The following is a 17525-nucleotide window of genomic DNA, read 5'->3' on the forward strand; positions in this document are numbered from 1 at the left end:
ATTATCCGGAAAGACGGTATCAATCAAAGCAATTAGTCCTTTTTAAAATGAATTAGGCGAAGAAATGACAGTTTTGCGTTGCTGTGTATATTTATAGCAGAAGCATTATTAGAAGAGGTTTTCAGGGTGAGGCTGCCAGCGCTGTCATGGAGGTCTGCTTGGCTGGCTGCCTGCGGAGATGTAATGGGTGCAGGGGAAGAACCGTGTTAAAGATTATCAGACTAATAGAAAATGGAGGGGATATCTACAGCCTCATTCCTGAGTCTACACAAGTGAAAAAAAAGAAAAAGCTGAACAATTTCAAGTAGTGAATAGATATTTAAACAGGGAGTTAGAAAGAACAATGTCAGGAGGATCAAATACACTTGACTAAGCTTCTCTCATTTGTTAGTTTCAGTAAAACAACCAACACATTGTCATTACTGTGAGACGTGTTCTCTCTGTTTACTGTGTATGGTGTCAGTGTGTATGAGGGGCAGTTTGCTCTATCCAGGACACTCTTGGAAAAAAACAGGCTGTTGCAGCTCAGGAGTCTGTCCAGACAACAGAAGTTTTAAATACAATCTCAATAAAGCAATGCCTCTTCAAGACCGGTCTCATGCTGGTTAAACAATGACAAATCAAACTGCATCTATTCATTTTTTCATTTTATATATTTTTTTCTAAGCGATAATGATTGCTTTTTGTGGTCTATTTTCAGTGCAGACGTGATGAATTGTTTTCCCCTTGCAACATCGGCAGTCACTTTGTGTCTGTCTTGACGTGTATCCTCTTTTGTTTGCTGCTATGGCTTGTCTTTGTTTAAAAGGCATTGCCTCTACCTTCCATCTCCGTCAGCAGTCCTTATCTTCCACACTCACCTGCTTGCATCCAGTCTAGGTGTTGCACAGCTTCTTTTACCTCATTCGCTGATATTGACCTCCCATTATGCCTCTGTCCCTTCAATAACAAAGAGACTGACAGCCCGCTTGACAGTTTTGCAAGGACCGTTTGCCAGCATAAAATGCACATACTGTTAGCCATCAATACCCTGGGATTATGAGAGAAACACTGAGCTGATTTAGTGTTCTTTTGGTGGTGATGTTAAACAGACATACTAGATATTTGAAAGTTTGTACACGTGACTGGGAACCCCTTGAAAACATTTTGACAATGACAAGGGCCGGATTGATTTGAATCACAGCTGGTGGGCTGATGTCACAGCGGGCTCACATAGTCATTCTGTGAGAACTGGAAGCTGATTGGCTGATGGTACTGAATCGTTTGATATCCCACAAAGCACCGGGTAAAGAAATAGCCACTGATCAATTTTATATCCCTTGTCCTCTCTCTTTTAATCAGGGTAGGCCAGTCACAGTTTACTAACAACAGATAAAAGGTGATCAGGAATTTTTTTTCAATGTTTTTTCAATGTACAGAGAAAGATCTACAGAGAGAGAGAGAGAGAGAGAGACTCCAAGCATTCAAACACAATGGAAAAGATATATACTTTATTCCTCCCTGTTGTAACGATGCAAATGTAACAAGTGCAATTACAATTAAACTCGAACTGTACATTCTATCTAGTAATAAAACATATACAGTATTAGACTTGTATTAACAACGTACCCGGAACAGGTACAGTAGCAGCCACTACAAAGCTATTGGGTACAGGTGTAGATCAGCTGTAAGGCAACTGTTAGCAATGCAACTTCCTTATCAATATCAATACAGTGCGCCCCCACTCTTAGTATAAGCATTACAATATACTACATGTACAGTATAGCCAAGAAGAGCAACAGGGACTTTAGATTCAAAGAAAGGAGCATGTTTAAAGTTGAAAATTGCACATTTTTACACATCAATGAGGAACAGTGGTAATTTACAAGTGATGGGTTCCTTTCCCTCTGCGTGTTTGTTATCAAGTGAGACTGGTAGGTGTATATCAGCATTGTACGCACATACTATGCTTCTGAGCTCAACAATAAATACATTAAAATGTAGCATCTATAGCGTGTGTGTGTGTGCGCGCGCTTGTGCTTTTCTGTGTGTTTGCAAGGAGAACTCGAGGTGTGCACCAATAGGAGTGCTCCTTTATACAGGACTGTAACAGGGTGAGCAGCCCTGTACGTATTATTGATTTGTTTATTTTTAGAACGGGGTTCCCTCCCTCCGCCCCTGTGCAGATTATTGTTTTGTGTTTGTTTGTTTTATGATTTAGTTGTGTAAATATGACGGCTTTTGTTATTGTTTTTGTATTTATTATTGTATTTATAGATGACGGCGTAGCCGTGTGGTTTTGTTTATTTTAAAACGTGTTCTGGCAGAAGCGAGATTGGTGTTCGTCCTCTGCCAGGAATAATTAATAAACTTGTACAGAAGGTGGCCATCTCCCGAATTAAGTGATTAATTTTGTTGCTAATCGGGAGATGGTCACCTGCATAAAAGCCTGCAGCTCTCTACCCTTGTGGTGGGGTGTATGAGAGGAGCGGAGAGAGCGAGGAGAGAGAAACGAAACTTAAAAAATTAAAACGTATAGGAACAGTGAAGGCGATAGCCCAGCCTGACCTATTCAGTTTATATTTTGAGCAGGTGAGAAAAACTTTTGTCTTGCATGTTGCTGAAAGCGTCTCGACCAGTCAGGGTACAGTACCTTTCACCTGGCTGTAACTGAGCTCAGATCATTCTATCATTAAAAAACAATCGCATTCGGACATCACGGTCCGAAATGTGGAACTCTTTGCAAACCTGACCAACAGCACGTGACAAGTGACAACCCCACTGAAAATGGCTTGTGCCATCCCTCATACCTTGTTTTGCTTTGCTATGCCCTTGGGTGTACAATCGCCACACCCTCTGGTGCAAGAATCGAATACAAAGACAATAACTCTATGTCAACTACAGTATGAGGCACCACCCCAGTCTTTATTTAGTAATTTTTCCTCCTAACAAGCAGGGACAAATGTGACATCTTGTGCAAGGTAGGATTGTAAAGAGATCTGTGGATTGGAGCTATGCATTGGAAATGAACTATATGTTACTATATGTAAAAGAGTTCACTGGGTCCCTTTCTCCATTGGTTCTTCTCTATTTGCATGTTGTCAGTATAACCACTGTATCATCGCTAATAACAGTTTTACAAACGGGGGAGAGGGGGGAGCACACAACAGTTTGATCCATCACATTCCTCTTAAACACCACTAGCTTGCTCAGAGATGCAGAGCTACACTGACTCTCCAGGGAGCATGCTCTGGCAGAGTAGAGCTTGTAACACCAAGAAAATCAGACAATGAATTTCTCTTTGTAAAATAACCTTTTGCAAGTATCAAGGAAGTTTGCATCTCCCTTTACAGCAGAGCTTTTTCAAGTTGCATTAAGCTTGCTAACTCAGCGCAGAGGAGGCTGCAGCATTACATTTACTGATTGAGCAAACAATCCCAAACATCTCCCTTCAGGAGGTTACTTACACCTCCTTCAGCTCCACTCAGGGTTCACCTGGTGCCCAGATGCATTTTTTTTTAAATGGTAAAATAAAGTTTGCATGTTGGAGCGCTTGAAATAGGAAGGCTGTATAAGCAAAACTCACTGAATATATCTAAAGTTGAGAGCAACTGCTGTACAGACTGCAAGTTACATTTTTCCCTTACCTTGTGTATAGAATTGCTGATCAGCCATAAGGAATAGGTCAGGCTGCTGTGTTATGAAGGACATATTATGAAATTCATATTAATAATACTTGCTTAGTTACTGCATCTTGGATTGAAAGTCGCCATAGAACAGGAAAGTAACACAGGTGCTGTATTTCTTGATTGACTGCAATAACAGTGTAATTAACAATGGTGTCTGATATTGACTGCAATAACAGTTTAATTAACAATGGTGTCTGCTCTAACATGGTAACTACTCCTGCAAGGCTAAACCCAATCACATCATTCCTCAAACCCGAGTCTGAAGACTTTCTCTAAAGGACTTTATGTTTGCGAATGCATGGGAATACGAAGCACGGCTCTTCTTGATTGTCTGCTTTGGTAATGCTGGCTGTTAGTGTTCTTCTTTAACAACCCTGGGTAAATAATGTCATGTTTAATCAGGAGTCTGGGTATAGTGACCTATATCTACCCAACTCCAATTTTCAAATCATTCAAATGGTGTAGGATTTGACTAAAAAAGTATGTCATGGATAAATACTGCTCACATTAATCTATAAATAAATACAGTTCACATTAATCTATAAATAAATACAAATTAAACTAAATGGATGTGTGACAGAGTTTATGTTTCATGGCCTGATTGCAGAAGTAGCTTCTTCTATAAATACCCACAGAACAGGCGTTTGCAGCCTCTACACTCTAACGCTGCTTGTCTTGTCTGAGATGGGGCACAGCTTCAATAAGACCACACGATGGAAACAGCGCAAAGGCATGTCATCTACACAAACTCTACTGCTTACACACCACATTCACACTGATTACAGGTTACACTCGCGACGCTGTCGTCACAGTAGTCCAGTGGACGTCTCCACTGGCATCTACAAGCTGTAGTTTCTTCTAACCTCCTACACTGCTTTCCACTCGACACACAGGCATCCTAGAACTGCTTTTGTTGTCCATTTTCATCGCTGTGCTTCGTCTTTCTGCAAAACAAACAAAACAAAAGTGAACGCTGTAGTTTTGAGCTTTGCAGACCCAGTGATGGGAGGTGTTCAGAGCACTTAGTAACATTCTGTGTCGACACATAACATGCTGTTACAACAGTAAACATTGATCAAGAATCCCTCAAAGTCTGTACATCTAACAATATACTCTCAGTCTGAATCAAGTCAACATACGTATGCCCTTTGAAGGATAAACATAACACCCTGTGAAACATGGACACTGTACAGTACGCTCTTATAAGAAACGCTCAGGGAAGGCTGTATCAAATGTAGGTAAACGACTTCAGCGGCACAGTGTTATGATCCCTTTAATAAATATCACTTATTAAGCTCCGCCCTTTAGATTGTTCAGGACTGGCTGGTGCAGTTCCTCTCAGTCTGAGAGAGCGAGAGTTTAGTGAAGCATTGCAGTGATACTGCTCCCAGGTAAGGACGGTGGAGAAGGTGAAACAACAGCTGGACTGTAACACACCTTGTTAGGTTGAGGTTTAAGCACAACATGTGTTTTGCATGAAACCGGAAACAAATGCTAAACTATATGTATGTACATGAATGTTACAATCGTAAGTCTGTTATTATACTGGGAATCGGCAGGCCTACCCTTGCACCTCCGGCCACAGAAAAGACAGCTTGGAATAGATTCAGCAGCATACCTGCCAGCTGAGTACATGATGGACACAGAACACAGACACCCTCACCATCCGCCCACAGCGGTGCCAAGGATCGCTAGGGTTTGCATTGCTATCAATTAAGACTTGCCATATGGTCTTTCTTGTACATCTCATTAGAAATGCCTGCAATATGAAACTTCACACTCTTATTCAAGGGACAGTAATGACATGGGCATCTCCCCTTTACAGTGTTTGTTTAATGCCTTCATCAAGCAGGCAGGTAGGTAAACTGGATGACAGGTTCAGACAGCAAAGGCATGTCTACGCACATACACATTGCACGTGTTTTTTTGTACATTTAATTAGAAATTCGTGAAACTGAACATCTCAAGCGATATTAATGCCATGGGAATCTCCCGCTTTCACCGAATTCAGAAAAAAAGAGGGAGCTTTATCAGGGGTGCCAAAAACACACATAAATGTCTGTCACGCTTTATATTAAGTGTCTCTAATTACTTGAATTCACATATTAATTACACACAATTACAATGTTATTGTGCATACTTGCATGCTTAACATGTCTTTTTGCACAATATATGTAAGTGCACAATTGTATCAGGAAAGGGTTACTGTAGAGTTAGGGTTAGGGTTAGGGTTAGGGTTATAGCATGCAAAAAGATTTACACATTAAGTACAGGCACTATATAAAAATACAGTAGGCTGACTAGGACTGAATTTATTTAATCTAGAACAAAGCAGGGTTAAAGGAGACTGGTGGCACATCTAGGTGTACATAAGGGTACATCTGGACGTGACTGAATCCTTCGACATGCAGCTAATGAATCTGCTGTACGTGTTGCTACAGAGCAAAGGAGCTCCCTCCCTCCTAAAATCACATGTTTTAACGAAGCTTTAACTCATTCATTGTTGAGGAACGTTTTTATTTTTTTTCTAAAGGAAGAATAAAGATTGATATGCATGAAGCAGTTCTGGGGAGGATTATTAAATGGCAGGCTGGCCAAAGACTGAAAATATTCCCCACTGATTTATCTTCTTCCAATGTTGTTCTAACAGGGCTCAGAAAAACGCAGCTTTTAAAAGCCTACAGGGAACATAACCAATATGATTGCAAAGGTGCTGCTCATTATATTAAAAAGGTACTGAATCACTTGCAGGCTTTAATTAAGAACCCTTGATGTTTACCTCAGGACCCAGTCTCTACTTTATTACACACAGTAAATCAAATGATACAGTTCCTCTGAGACACTGTTCACATTCATCTTCATGTTTCAAATAGGTGAGAAGCTCTTTCTTCTCTCTAGGAGTGGGCACGCATTTGAGATGTGCGTGCAATCAAACAACTGCCTTAAAAAATGAAAGATTATCAGCTTGTAATGATCCTTTATGGACCCGTACCCTAACCCTAACCCTGATCGGTGTGATATCATTCACTGCACCTAACCCTAACCCTGATCGGTGTGATATCATTCACTGCACCTAACCCTAACCCTGATCGGTGTGATATCATTCACTGCACCTAACCCTAACCCTGATCGGTGTGATATCATTCACTGCACCTAACCCTAACCCTGATCGGTGTGATATCATTCACTGCACCTAACCCTAACCCTGATCGGTGTGATATCATTCACTGCACCTAACCCTAACCCTGATCGGTGTGATATCATTCACTGCACCTAACCCTAACCCTGATCGGTGTGATATCATTCACTGCACCTAACCCTAACCCTGATCGGTGTGATATCATTCACTGCACCTAACCCTAACCCTGATCGGTGTGATATCATTCACTACACCTAACCCTAACCCACCCCTAACCTGCAAGCTCAGGGGAGGCTATTTACACTAGTAAATATTTACTATTAGTTTGATTTTATATTCATGGATAACTAACTGTAAGCTAAAAGACACATCCACCAGCTCAGATTAGTTGCTAGCCTGCAGTTTTGGCATTAAACCCTGTTGAAAAATAAATGAATCAATAAAACTGCATGTCAAAGGCTTTTACACTCACACAATGACAAAATATAGTTGCCTGTACAATACTGTTTAACTCTAAACACAGATGCTGGTCTTTGGTTTCAAAACCACAGCATCTGGCTTTTTGGACTAAAGGATGTTGTCAGATTCTCCTGTGCAGCGGCCTTGTCATCCCGGGGTTACAGTTCATCTCGCGTTGACAAGATTCTTTTGGACATTCAATTTGTTTTTCATTCACTGGTTTTCACTTTGCCTTTGATTTGTGACAGCTGATTAAGATATGTTGGAAATGTAAACACAGCCATTTCATTTGTCTGGTTTAATTGCATGGCAGAATTTACTGAAATGAATGTGATAATAAAAAACAGGCAACTCCAATATAAACTACCCTGCAATGAGTAACAATACTGGGCCATCCCAATACTATAAACTACCCTGCGATGAGTAACAATACTGGGCCATCCCAATACTATAAACTACCCTGCAATGAGTAACAATACTGGGCCATCCCAATACTATAAACTACCCTGCAATGAGTAACAATACTGGGCCATCCCAATACTATAAACTACCCTGCAATGAGTAACAATACTGGGCCATCAAAATACTATAAACTACTCTGCAATCAGGTTGAAAAACACATGATTCAGTAATACAGTGGACATCACACAGCGTACTGCTGTCATAGAAAATGGAGGTGTTGGGATGTTATTGTACATTATGTGACAAGTGAAATCTACCTGCCATTCACTTTCATTGGGATTCTTGCAATAAGAGGACACAGTACTGTTTGATTAACAAACATCACTATGGATCCATGGAGACAGGAATGAATGGAAACTTCTCAGATTCCGTTTCCTCAGTTCATTAATGAAACCTGTGGTATAGCAGTCAGAGTCATGCTGTGCCTTTCTAGATCTTTACCTGCTGCTGAAATGAAGAACACTGGATATACACAATAAGCTCCTATGGAAAACAAGAGCAGTGAGTGAAGTATGCATGACTATACAATAGTGTTCACTGTTTGAATGAGTCGAGTAGTGAGGGAAGTATGCATGACTATACAATAGTGTTCACTGTTTGAATGAGTCGAGTAGTGAGGGAAGTATGCATGACTATACAATAGTATTCACTGTTTGAATGAGTCGAGTAGTGAGGGAAGTATGCATGACTATACAATAGTGTTCACTGTTTGAATGAGTCGAGTAGTGAGGGAAGTATGCATGACTATACAATAGTGTTCACTGTTTGAATGAGTCGAGTAGTGAGGGAAGTATGCATGACTATACAATAGTGTTCACTGTTTGAATGAGTAGAGCAGTGAGGGAAGTATGCATGACTATACAATAGTATTCACTGTTTGAATGAATAGAGCAGTGAGTGAAGTATGCATGACTATACAATAGTGTTCACTGTTTGAATGAGTAGAGCAGTGGGTGAAGTATGCATGACTATACAATAGTGTTCACTGTTTGAATGAGTCGAGTAGTGAGGGAAGTATGCATGACTATACAATAGTATTCACTGTTTGAATGAGTAGAGCAGTGAGTAAAGTATGCATGACTATACAATAGTGTTCACTGTTTGAATGAGTCGAGTAGTGAGGGAAGTATGCATAACTATACAATAGTGTTCACTGTTTGAATGAGTAGAGCAGTGAGTGAAGTATGCATAACTATACAATAGTGTTCACTGTTTGAATGAGTAGAGCAGTGAGTGAAGTATGCATAACTATACAATAGTGTTCACTGTTTGAATGAGTAGAGCAGTGAGTGATGTATGCATGACTATACAATAGTGTTCACTGCAAAAAAATAATAATAAAAATGCAATCTTTTAATCTAGTTACATTTTTCCCCAATCCACAGTTTCATCAGAGAACTGCACAACTGCATTCACATGTGCTAAACAAACTCTTACACAGAGCTCTGCTCTCTGCCACAGGTAAGTCACATCTACCTCCATTCTGCCAGTCTGGCTGCGTGTATACCTGCCTGGCATCACATGAGCCATGTTGGCAAAGGCAATCTGAGACAATGAAGATCAAACAATTCCACGGTAATGCTTTCAGTATTCATGGTGGAATTCCCTGTAATACAGCCCACCCTGCCACAGCTGCTTCAGAACACATGAGGTGCAGCTATATCAAGACAACCAGCTGCATGTAAATCCAGCCTGAAATCCAGGATTCATAATGATCACATTCCCACATGGACTGTATTAATTTACGGTATTGCCAGCTGGTCTATCTAATGGTTTTGCACGTTAATGTTGTACAGTATGGTTTGTTAAATAAAAAGCAGCCACTGCTGTTCCTCACTTTCTTACTTTAATGTCATTGAATCTGTTAAGGTTTTTTTTTAGCATTTCTTAAGATAGCACTATTGCGTGTTTAATAGTTAGGGATGATAGTAGAACAAATCATGAGACAGGGTTCCTTTAGCATGTTAGAATAAATTCTCTCACAGCAGGGGATTCAACTGTGCAGAACACTGCGTTGCACCACACAGGGGTTTGTAGAACTCTACAATAAGAATGCTGCAGATACCCTTATAAAATTTTACCACAGTATTTTTTGCATAATATTTTTGCAGTTTTCCCACAGTTATGCCACATTTGTTTATTAATATGGTTATGTTATTTGCTTCAACAGAATCCTCTTCTACTATAAAAAAAATATATATATTTAAAAAACTGAAAAAAAAAATCATTATAATAATGATGAGCCTGGAAATGATAAACGGGGTATAACGCATTGGAGAAATTGCATTTTCACTTGGCAGTCCCTCTGTCCTCGCATGCTTCCTCTGTCACCCCGCTTACAGGATTGTACCTCAGGCCAACAATAACAAGTGATATTTACACACACAGCCTCCGAATCCTCCAGAGCTGCAAGAATCATTAAAGAGCCAGGAGAGCGCAGGGTTGCATTAGAGACACACTGGAACAAACACTGAAATCAGGAGAGCGCAGGGTTGCATTAGAGGCACACTGGAACAAATACTGAAATCAGGAGAGCGCAGGGTTGCATTAGAGACACACTGGAACAAACACTGATATCAGGAGAGCGCAGGGTTGCATTAGAGACACACTGGAACAGACACTGAAATCAGGAGAGCGCAGGGTTGCATTAGAGACACACTGGAACAAACACTGATATCAGGAGAGCGCAGGGTTGCATTAGAGACACACTGGAACAGACACTGAATTCAGGAGAGCGCAGGGTTGCATTAGAGACACACTGGAACAGACACTGAATTCAGGAGAGCGCAGGGTTGCATTAGAGACACACTGGAACAAACACTGAAATCAGGAGAGCGCAGGGTTGCATTAGAGACACACTGGAACAAACACTGATATCAGGAGAGCGCAGGGTTGCATTAGCGACACACTGGAACAAACACTGATATCAGGAGAGCGCAGGGTTGCATTAGAGACACACTGGAACAAACACTGATATCAGGAGAGCGCAGGGTTGCATTAGAGACACACTGGAACAGACACTGAAATCAGGAGAGCACAGGGTTGCATTAGAGACACACTGGAACAAACACTGAAATCAGGAGAGCGCAGGGTTGCATTAGAGACACACTGGAACAGACACTGAAATCAGGAGAGCGCAGGGTTGCATTAGAGACACACTGGAACAGACACTGATATCAGGAGAGCGCAGGGTTGCATTAGAGACACACTGGAACAGACACTGAAATCAGGAGAGCGCAGGGTTGCATTAGAGACACACTGGAACAAACACTGATATCAGGAGAGCGCAGGGTTGCATTAGAGACACACTGGAACAGACACTGAATTCAGGAGAGCGCAGGGTTGCATTAGCGACACACTGGAACAAACACTGATATCAGGAGAGCGCAGGGTTGCATTAGCGACACACTGGAACAAACACTGATATCAGGAGAGCGCAGGGTTGTAAGTTCTCCTGATGTCCTGGTTTTCAGCTCCAGTCCCCATTCCTGCTGGCATTTCAAATGAAACAACAGAGTAAAGTATTCTCCGAGGGGTCCTTTCCACAGGTCATGCTTTCTATTAACCAGGCGCTCGTTACCAGGATTTACTAAGGGCACACTGCATTGTGCTTTTTATCTGTTTCCCAGCAACAATTGCTAATAATAATGAATATAGGTTGCAGTTAAAGTTAGAGGAGGGGTAAGGTAATACAATGAAAAAAAAACCTCTAAAAAAACATAATTACCAGTTGTTTGACTTTCTTTGGATGTTATTTTTCATCATTTTCAACATTTGTAAGAACGTACAAACCATACTCCTTTTTGATTACCCTTATAAAAGTTACCATAGTTAAAAGGCTTGCATAATAAAGTATGGTAAAGCATATATAAGTTTTGTAAAGGGTGGTAAATGATGTGTAGGATAACCATGTGAAAGGTGTGGGAAACCTGCAAAATGTATAAACGCTTGTAAGGGCCCTGCAGTGAAGTGTGAGGGGTGTGCTTACCAGGCTGTGGAACTCTGGAAGGACATGAGGGTGGGGCTCTGTGCTTCTGGCTTCAGGCTGTGTCTCACCTGGGAGGCTTGGGGGGGCTGTGAGGGGGGCTGGCTGGACCCCTGGACCAGGCTGCTCCACTGGCTCTGCCCCTGCTTCAGCCACCGGCCCCCGAACCCCCACTTCACTAAGTAGTACCTGCACAGTTCATAGTTCATGGCAGAGTAGTACAGAAAGTCCAAGGCAAGCAACACCATGATGAAAAAGCCGTAGATCCACACTCCAACCAGGGCACTGTAGTTACTAGAAAAGGGAAAACAAAACAAAAAAGGGGACAAGGTATCAGAAACGCATGGTGGTGGCTGGCAAAGTCTTTCTTCCAACCGTGTTCTAAACTTTAATTGAACCAATTAAGTCTCCATCCAGACCCTTTAGTGGTTCACTATCTCATTTTACCTGTAAAACCTGGAGTGGAATAGCCCTCCAGGACCGGGATTGGACACCCCCTGCTTTGGGCCATCAAGGTCTTTTCACCAAAATGTATTTTTTTTTTTTTTTGTGTGTGTGAAAGAAAAACAAAATTGTTAATGATATATAACTAGTAACAAACAATGCACTAGAGGCACCATTTTGAATCCTTCAGTGAATATTTGGACTTTTGAATTACTTGTAAGATTTGAATTACTTGTAAGATACTTTTGGTGCTAGGTCCTCTCTTCGTGTTCAAAGAAACCAAGGCTATGAACTCCCGCCCCCACCCCACTGCAGGGAACAGCTACCTGGTGTGAACTGGATGAAGCTCAAGGCAGTCTGGTGAGTCACCGGCCATGTCATTCCACTGGTGTGCCATATGGCGAATGAAAGTAAGAGTCCCTGCCCATACTGACGATAGAGACTTGCTGTCTGTGTTGCTTTGTGTCAGGAGTGGCAATTGTTTACATGACAGTATGTATATGATTAAACGGCTCTAGATGTTTATTTTGGATTACAAATTGAACAGAGTTGTGTAAACTAGCGCACACAGTTTGTTTCCCAAGACAGGCTAGATTTTAAAGATGAGATGGGAAGGCTATGCTCCTCAGACAGAGCACTCGCAAGCAGGATCATTGTAAATCATAGTTGTACTACAGTAACCTGAAGAGGTCAGATTCAATGATACACCATTGTTGTTCTGCAATGTAATCCACTGCTGTGAAGAGCCAGACTGTGGGATTTCAAAGGATTACAAGAGAGGAAGCAATCCTGAGAGAATGCATGTGCTGTTTGGAACAGGCTTGCACAGGACTGGTATGGGAAACAGCTTATCGATTTCATGAGAGGGAAATCATTTATCCCAGACTCGTGCTTCTTGAAGTTACATGTTAAGGATTAGAGAGTTGCCTTGGATTTAAATTAAAGGCCACAGATTCTACCAGCCTCTCTAATATACAAGGATTCATTCTCCTCACAACATGACCTGGTCTGTGCCCCGAATGCAGCATCTTAAATAGAGAACAGAGTTTTGCCACTAGTTTGGAATGCTGCTCTGATCTTTGGTTCCTCATTTTATTCCACAGAACCGTGCACTCTCTTCAGGAGCGGGAAACACTGTGACTGAATCGTACACGTATCTTTAATCTGGGGCAGCAGTCTGGTGTAGTGGTTAGGGCTCTGGACTCTTGACCGGAGGGTCGTGGGTTCAATCCCAGGTGGGAGACACTGCTGCTGTACCCTTGAGCAAGGTACTTTACCTAGATTGCTCCAGTAAAAACCCAACTGTATAAATGGGTAATTGTATGTAAAAATAATGTGTAAAAAATAAGGTAATTGTATGTAAAAATAATGTGATATCTTGTAACAATTGTAAGTTTCCCTGGATAAGGGCATCTGCTAATAAATAATAATTAAAAACGTGCATTCTCTTCAGGAGCTGGAATCACTGTGACTGAATCGTACACATATTTTTAATTAAAAAAACATGTTAACAGCTACCATTGAAAAGGTTGGAGAGGACGAGTATTGTGCTGGTTGAATCACAGACATGTCCAAAAACCTACTTCTATTATTACAGCTGCTGCATCAAATCAACGACAACTTGCCCCCTATTTCATAGATACATGAAACTGGTGCACGATATCGCTCAGCAACCAGTGTGAAAGCATTTCCCACCTAAAAGGCTTCAAATGAAAAGGAAATATATATAACTCTAGAAACCACAAGGGGATATTAAAAAGACTAGAAATTGTAGATCGAGAACATCTACATTAACCCTTTACTGGGACAAATGCAATATTGCATTCAGTGACAAAAATTGCCTTGTTTGTATTCATTTGTATTCAACAACACTTTACATGAAAGCTTTTGACTTGCGAGTTATTTCAGGGGGAGGTGAATGATAAAAGTGTTTGAATCCTTGCTAGTTTCAGGGCTTGTTTACAGGAGACAAGGCTTTCATGAGAAACATCCCCTCTGAGATTGCAGAGGGGCCTCCTCAATAAGCACCCTGACAGGGAAGCTTCCTGTTAATAATGAACTCCACGGTAAATGCCAGCAGAGTCCTATTTAATGAAATGTGGGGACATTTAATAAACAGAATTAGGCTGACAGCGCCAATTACTGCACTGAAATAGGAATGCGCCAACACAGGATACTGTGAGGAATAGAATTAGCCTCACTATTATTGCATTTTACTTTTAATTGAATTCTATAGTTCAGCCCTTTGAGCGTGCAGGTATCCAAAAGCACTCAAGTATCAATACTGGGTATTGGAAACTGTTTGGGAGGAGGAGGGTGGAATATGGTTGATACTGGAGTTTTCACCTCTTTAATACACTGTGACAAGAGTGACTTTACTAATATAATACAATATGGAACAAAGCACGCAAAAGCAGTGGTATCAGGTGATTAGATTTTAACAAACATACTCTCTGAAGTGCAATTCAGAAAAAATATTTGTGGGTTTGTTTGCAATACATTAATCCATTCTCTTTCTCTTCTCTCTCTCTCTCTCTCTCTCTCTCTCTCTCTCTCTCTCTAGCATACTATATATATATATATATATATATATATAATTCTAAAAGGTATTGACTCAGGGGCTTTTTCTACCTGAAAAAAGAAACAAGGACCAGGGGTCACAAATGGAGATTTAGATAAAGGGGCATTCAGAACAGAAAATAGGCACTTTTTTACACAGAGAATTCTGGGAGTCTGGAACCAACTTCCCAGTAATGTTGTTGAAGCTGAAACCCTGGGATCCTTCAAGAAGCTGCTTGATGAGATTCTGGGATCAATAAGCTACTAACAACCAAATGCGCAAGATGGGCCGAATGGCCTCCTCTCATTAGTACTTGTGTCTTATGCTCTTATATCAGGTCCTTGTTCAGACTCCACACCTGTACCTGGTCCAGTGGGCGCTGTTCAGGCCAGTGACTGCCCAACCCAATCTCTGTGACTTGGCTTGTTGTTTTCACATCCCAATGAACTAGTGAATTAGTGCCTGAGCAAGGGCTACAATGAATACCATAATTTGAAATGATTTCATGCATTAATAACTCCCAGGTGCTCTAGAAGAGGGAGTTAGAGACAGATGCTCTTTGTGTGAATCTAAACAAGTTTCACCCTCCCTGTTTTAGCAGGACATAACAACAAAGAGCAATTAATTTGATTCCTTCTTTCTTTTTTCTTTACTGAAGGTTGAAGATGATAAGTACATAACTCACTGGCCCATGATTTTTTTAAGGTTGACAAGAAATCGGATTGCAAAATTGATAAAAGCATTACAAGGTATAAGAAAGTATGTAAAGCACAAAGAAATAATCTTCATCAAATCTGTTTCCCCCTGGAATGTTAACAGAGAAGGATCAGTGAGTTACATCCTCAGCAAGCCCTTGCTGTATGATGATTCTAAAACCACAAATTCACCCTGGTCTTAGCCATGAAACTGTATACAGTGCGCTGCAACACTGACCCTGACATAACTACTGCAGGCTATTTGAGAAAGCGCTATTCTAATCACAGTTTCTGTCTTGCTCCCATCTGTTCATTGTAAATAACACCTGTTTCTGTCTGTAAGGAAACGCTGCGACACTGTAATTAAAACAAAGCTCAACTTGGAGGCAGTTATCGCTCCATTACATATTCATGTAGCTGCCTGTACTGCTTAAGGAATGAAACTTGTAGGTGCAATCAAACCTTACTGTAGCTGAGAAAAATAAAAATCTGGGGGTTCTGTTCAACAGTGAAGCACAGCCCAGCTAGTGGGGGGAACGCAACTCTGTGGACAATCATGTCAAGTATGTTTAAAACATCCACAGGTTAAATTGGCAGTTTTGTTAGCAATTTTCAAGATAATCAAAATGATCCATCACTTTTAGCAATATAGGACACAGTAAATCTGCAGTATAGCATAGTTTATAGTGATTGAAACGGCATCTATAAACCTCTAGAAAACAAAATGCCCAGTATCTATAGTTTTTCTTAATATCATACAAACTGGGCAATAAGTGACCAGATGTATCAGACCATTGTAAAGGCAGGCAGTCTGTACAAGCGTGATCAGATTTATCATGTGTGATTGTGTTCTGATCTGACACAAACAGTGAGAGCTTGAGATCGGAAATGAATTATTCCCAGGGTTCACAATCCTAGTGCACTAGTGCCGTGCATCTTTTTAGCAGCTTTTAGTGCCAAATCATAACAGTTGTCAATATTTTAATGCAAACACTTCTGCATAAAATGTAAAAGAAAAAAAAAGAACAATATCTTTCTCCTAGTTGTTTGTGTGTGTGTTTGTCTGTTTTGTTATCGGTGCTGTTTTAGAGCTGCAATTACAACAGCAGCGCCACAGAGGGGTGTACACCCCGCGGTCGGGCAGCAGCAGCGCCACAGAGGGGTGTACACCCCGCGGTAGGGCAGCAGCAGCGCCACAGAGGGGTGTACACCCCGCGGTAGGGCAGCAGCAGCGCCACAGAGGGGTGTACACCCCGCGGTAGGGCAGCAGCAGCGCCACAGAGGGGTGTACACCCCGCGGTCGGGCAGCAGCAGCGCCACAGAGGGATGTACACCCCGCGGTCGGGCAGCAGCAGCGCCACAGAGGGGTGTACACCCCGCAGGTCGGGCAGCAGCAGTGCCACAGAGGGGTGTATACCCCGCGGTAGGGCAGCAGCAGTGCCACAGAGGGGTGTATACCTCACGTTAGGGCAGCAGCAGTGCCACAGAGGGGTGTATACTTCACGTTAGGGCAGCAGCAGCGCCACAGAGGGGTGTATATTTCACGTTTGGGCAGCAGCAGCGCCACAGAGGGGTGTACACCTCACGTTAGGGCAGCATCACTTACTTGTGCCCGTAGCCGTCACTGGTCCCTGTTAGGTTGATCTGCATGATGTTCTGGAACTCCGTCTCGTTGCAGCAGTACTTGAAGGCTGTGTTGTTATGGTGACAGCAGAAGATGTAGGTTTTGTTGTCAGAGAGGCGTGGGCAGTGGAAGCCAAAATGATAGCGTCCTTTGTGGTCTGTGTAGGGCTCACAGACTCTGAAATGAGCGGAGAGAGCTGGGGAGACACATAAACACCAATATTTTACTCTTTTTTTTTTTTTTTTTTGCAATTTTCCTGATTGCTGTAATTTATAGCTGTATCTATAAATTAGCAGTTCTGTTAAGCACAACAGACACATGTAAAACAGAAAACAGTTTTTTTCAATTTCCTTTTTTTATGGTGTTTGCAATCGTGCTGAATGGTTCTGGGTTATGTCATTGTCAGTTTTCTCTATATCTCTGTTTACCTGTCTGTGAGCTTGTTTGGAAAATCCGATGCCTCTGCTCTTAAAGCATGGTAATGCATAC

The 17525-nt window shown here is 41.6% G+C and overlaps 1 protein-coding gene across 4 annotated transcripts in view; it reads right to left on the reverse strand.

Moving 5' to 3' along the window:
• Positions 1–2594: 2594 nt before the first annotated feature.
• Positions 2595–17525, reverse strand: part of LOC117419565 (protein shisa-like-1a) — a 93426-nt gene continuing 78495 nt past the window's right edge. For 3 of the 4 annotated variants that reach the window (XM_058985539.1, XM_058985538.1, XM_058985537.1), the window contains 2 exons: positions 17019–17232; positions 11713–12007 (listed from right to left, as the gene is read on the reverse strand). In XM_058985539.1, the coding sequence (XP_058841522.1) occupies positions 11713–12007; positions 17019–17232 (509 nt within the window). Of the gene's footprint in view, positions 4613–11712; positions 12008–17018; positions 17233–17525 lie in introns of those variants that run through there. The other variant, XM_058985540.1, reaches the window with a different exon arrangement.

Source organism: Acipenser ruthenus, chromosome 14 (assembly GCF_902713425.1).
Source record: "Acipenser ruthenus chromosome 14, fAciRut3.2 maternal haplotype, whole genome shotgun sequence".
Taxonomy (NCBI): domain Eukaryota; kingdom Metazoa; phylum Chordata; class Actinopteri; order Acipenseriformes; family Acipenseridae; genus Acipenser; species Acipenser ruthenus.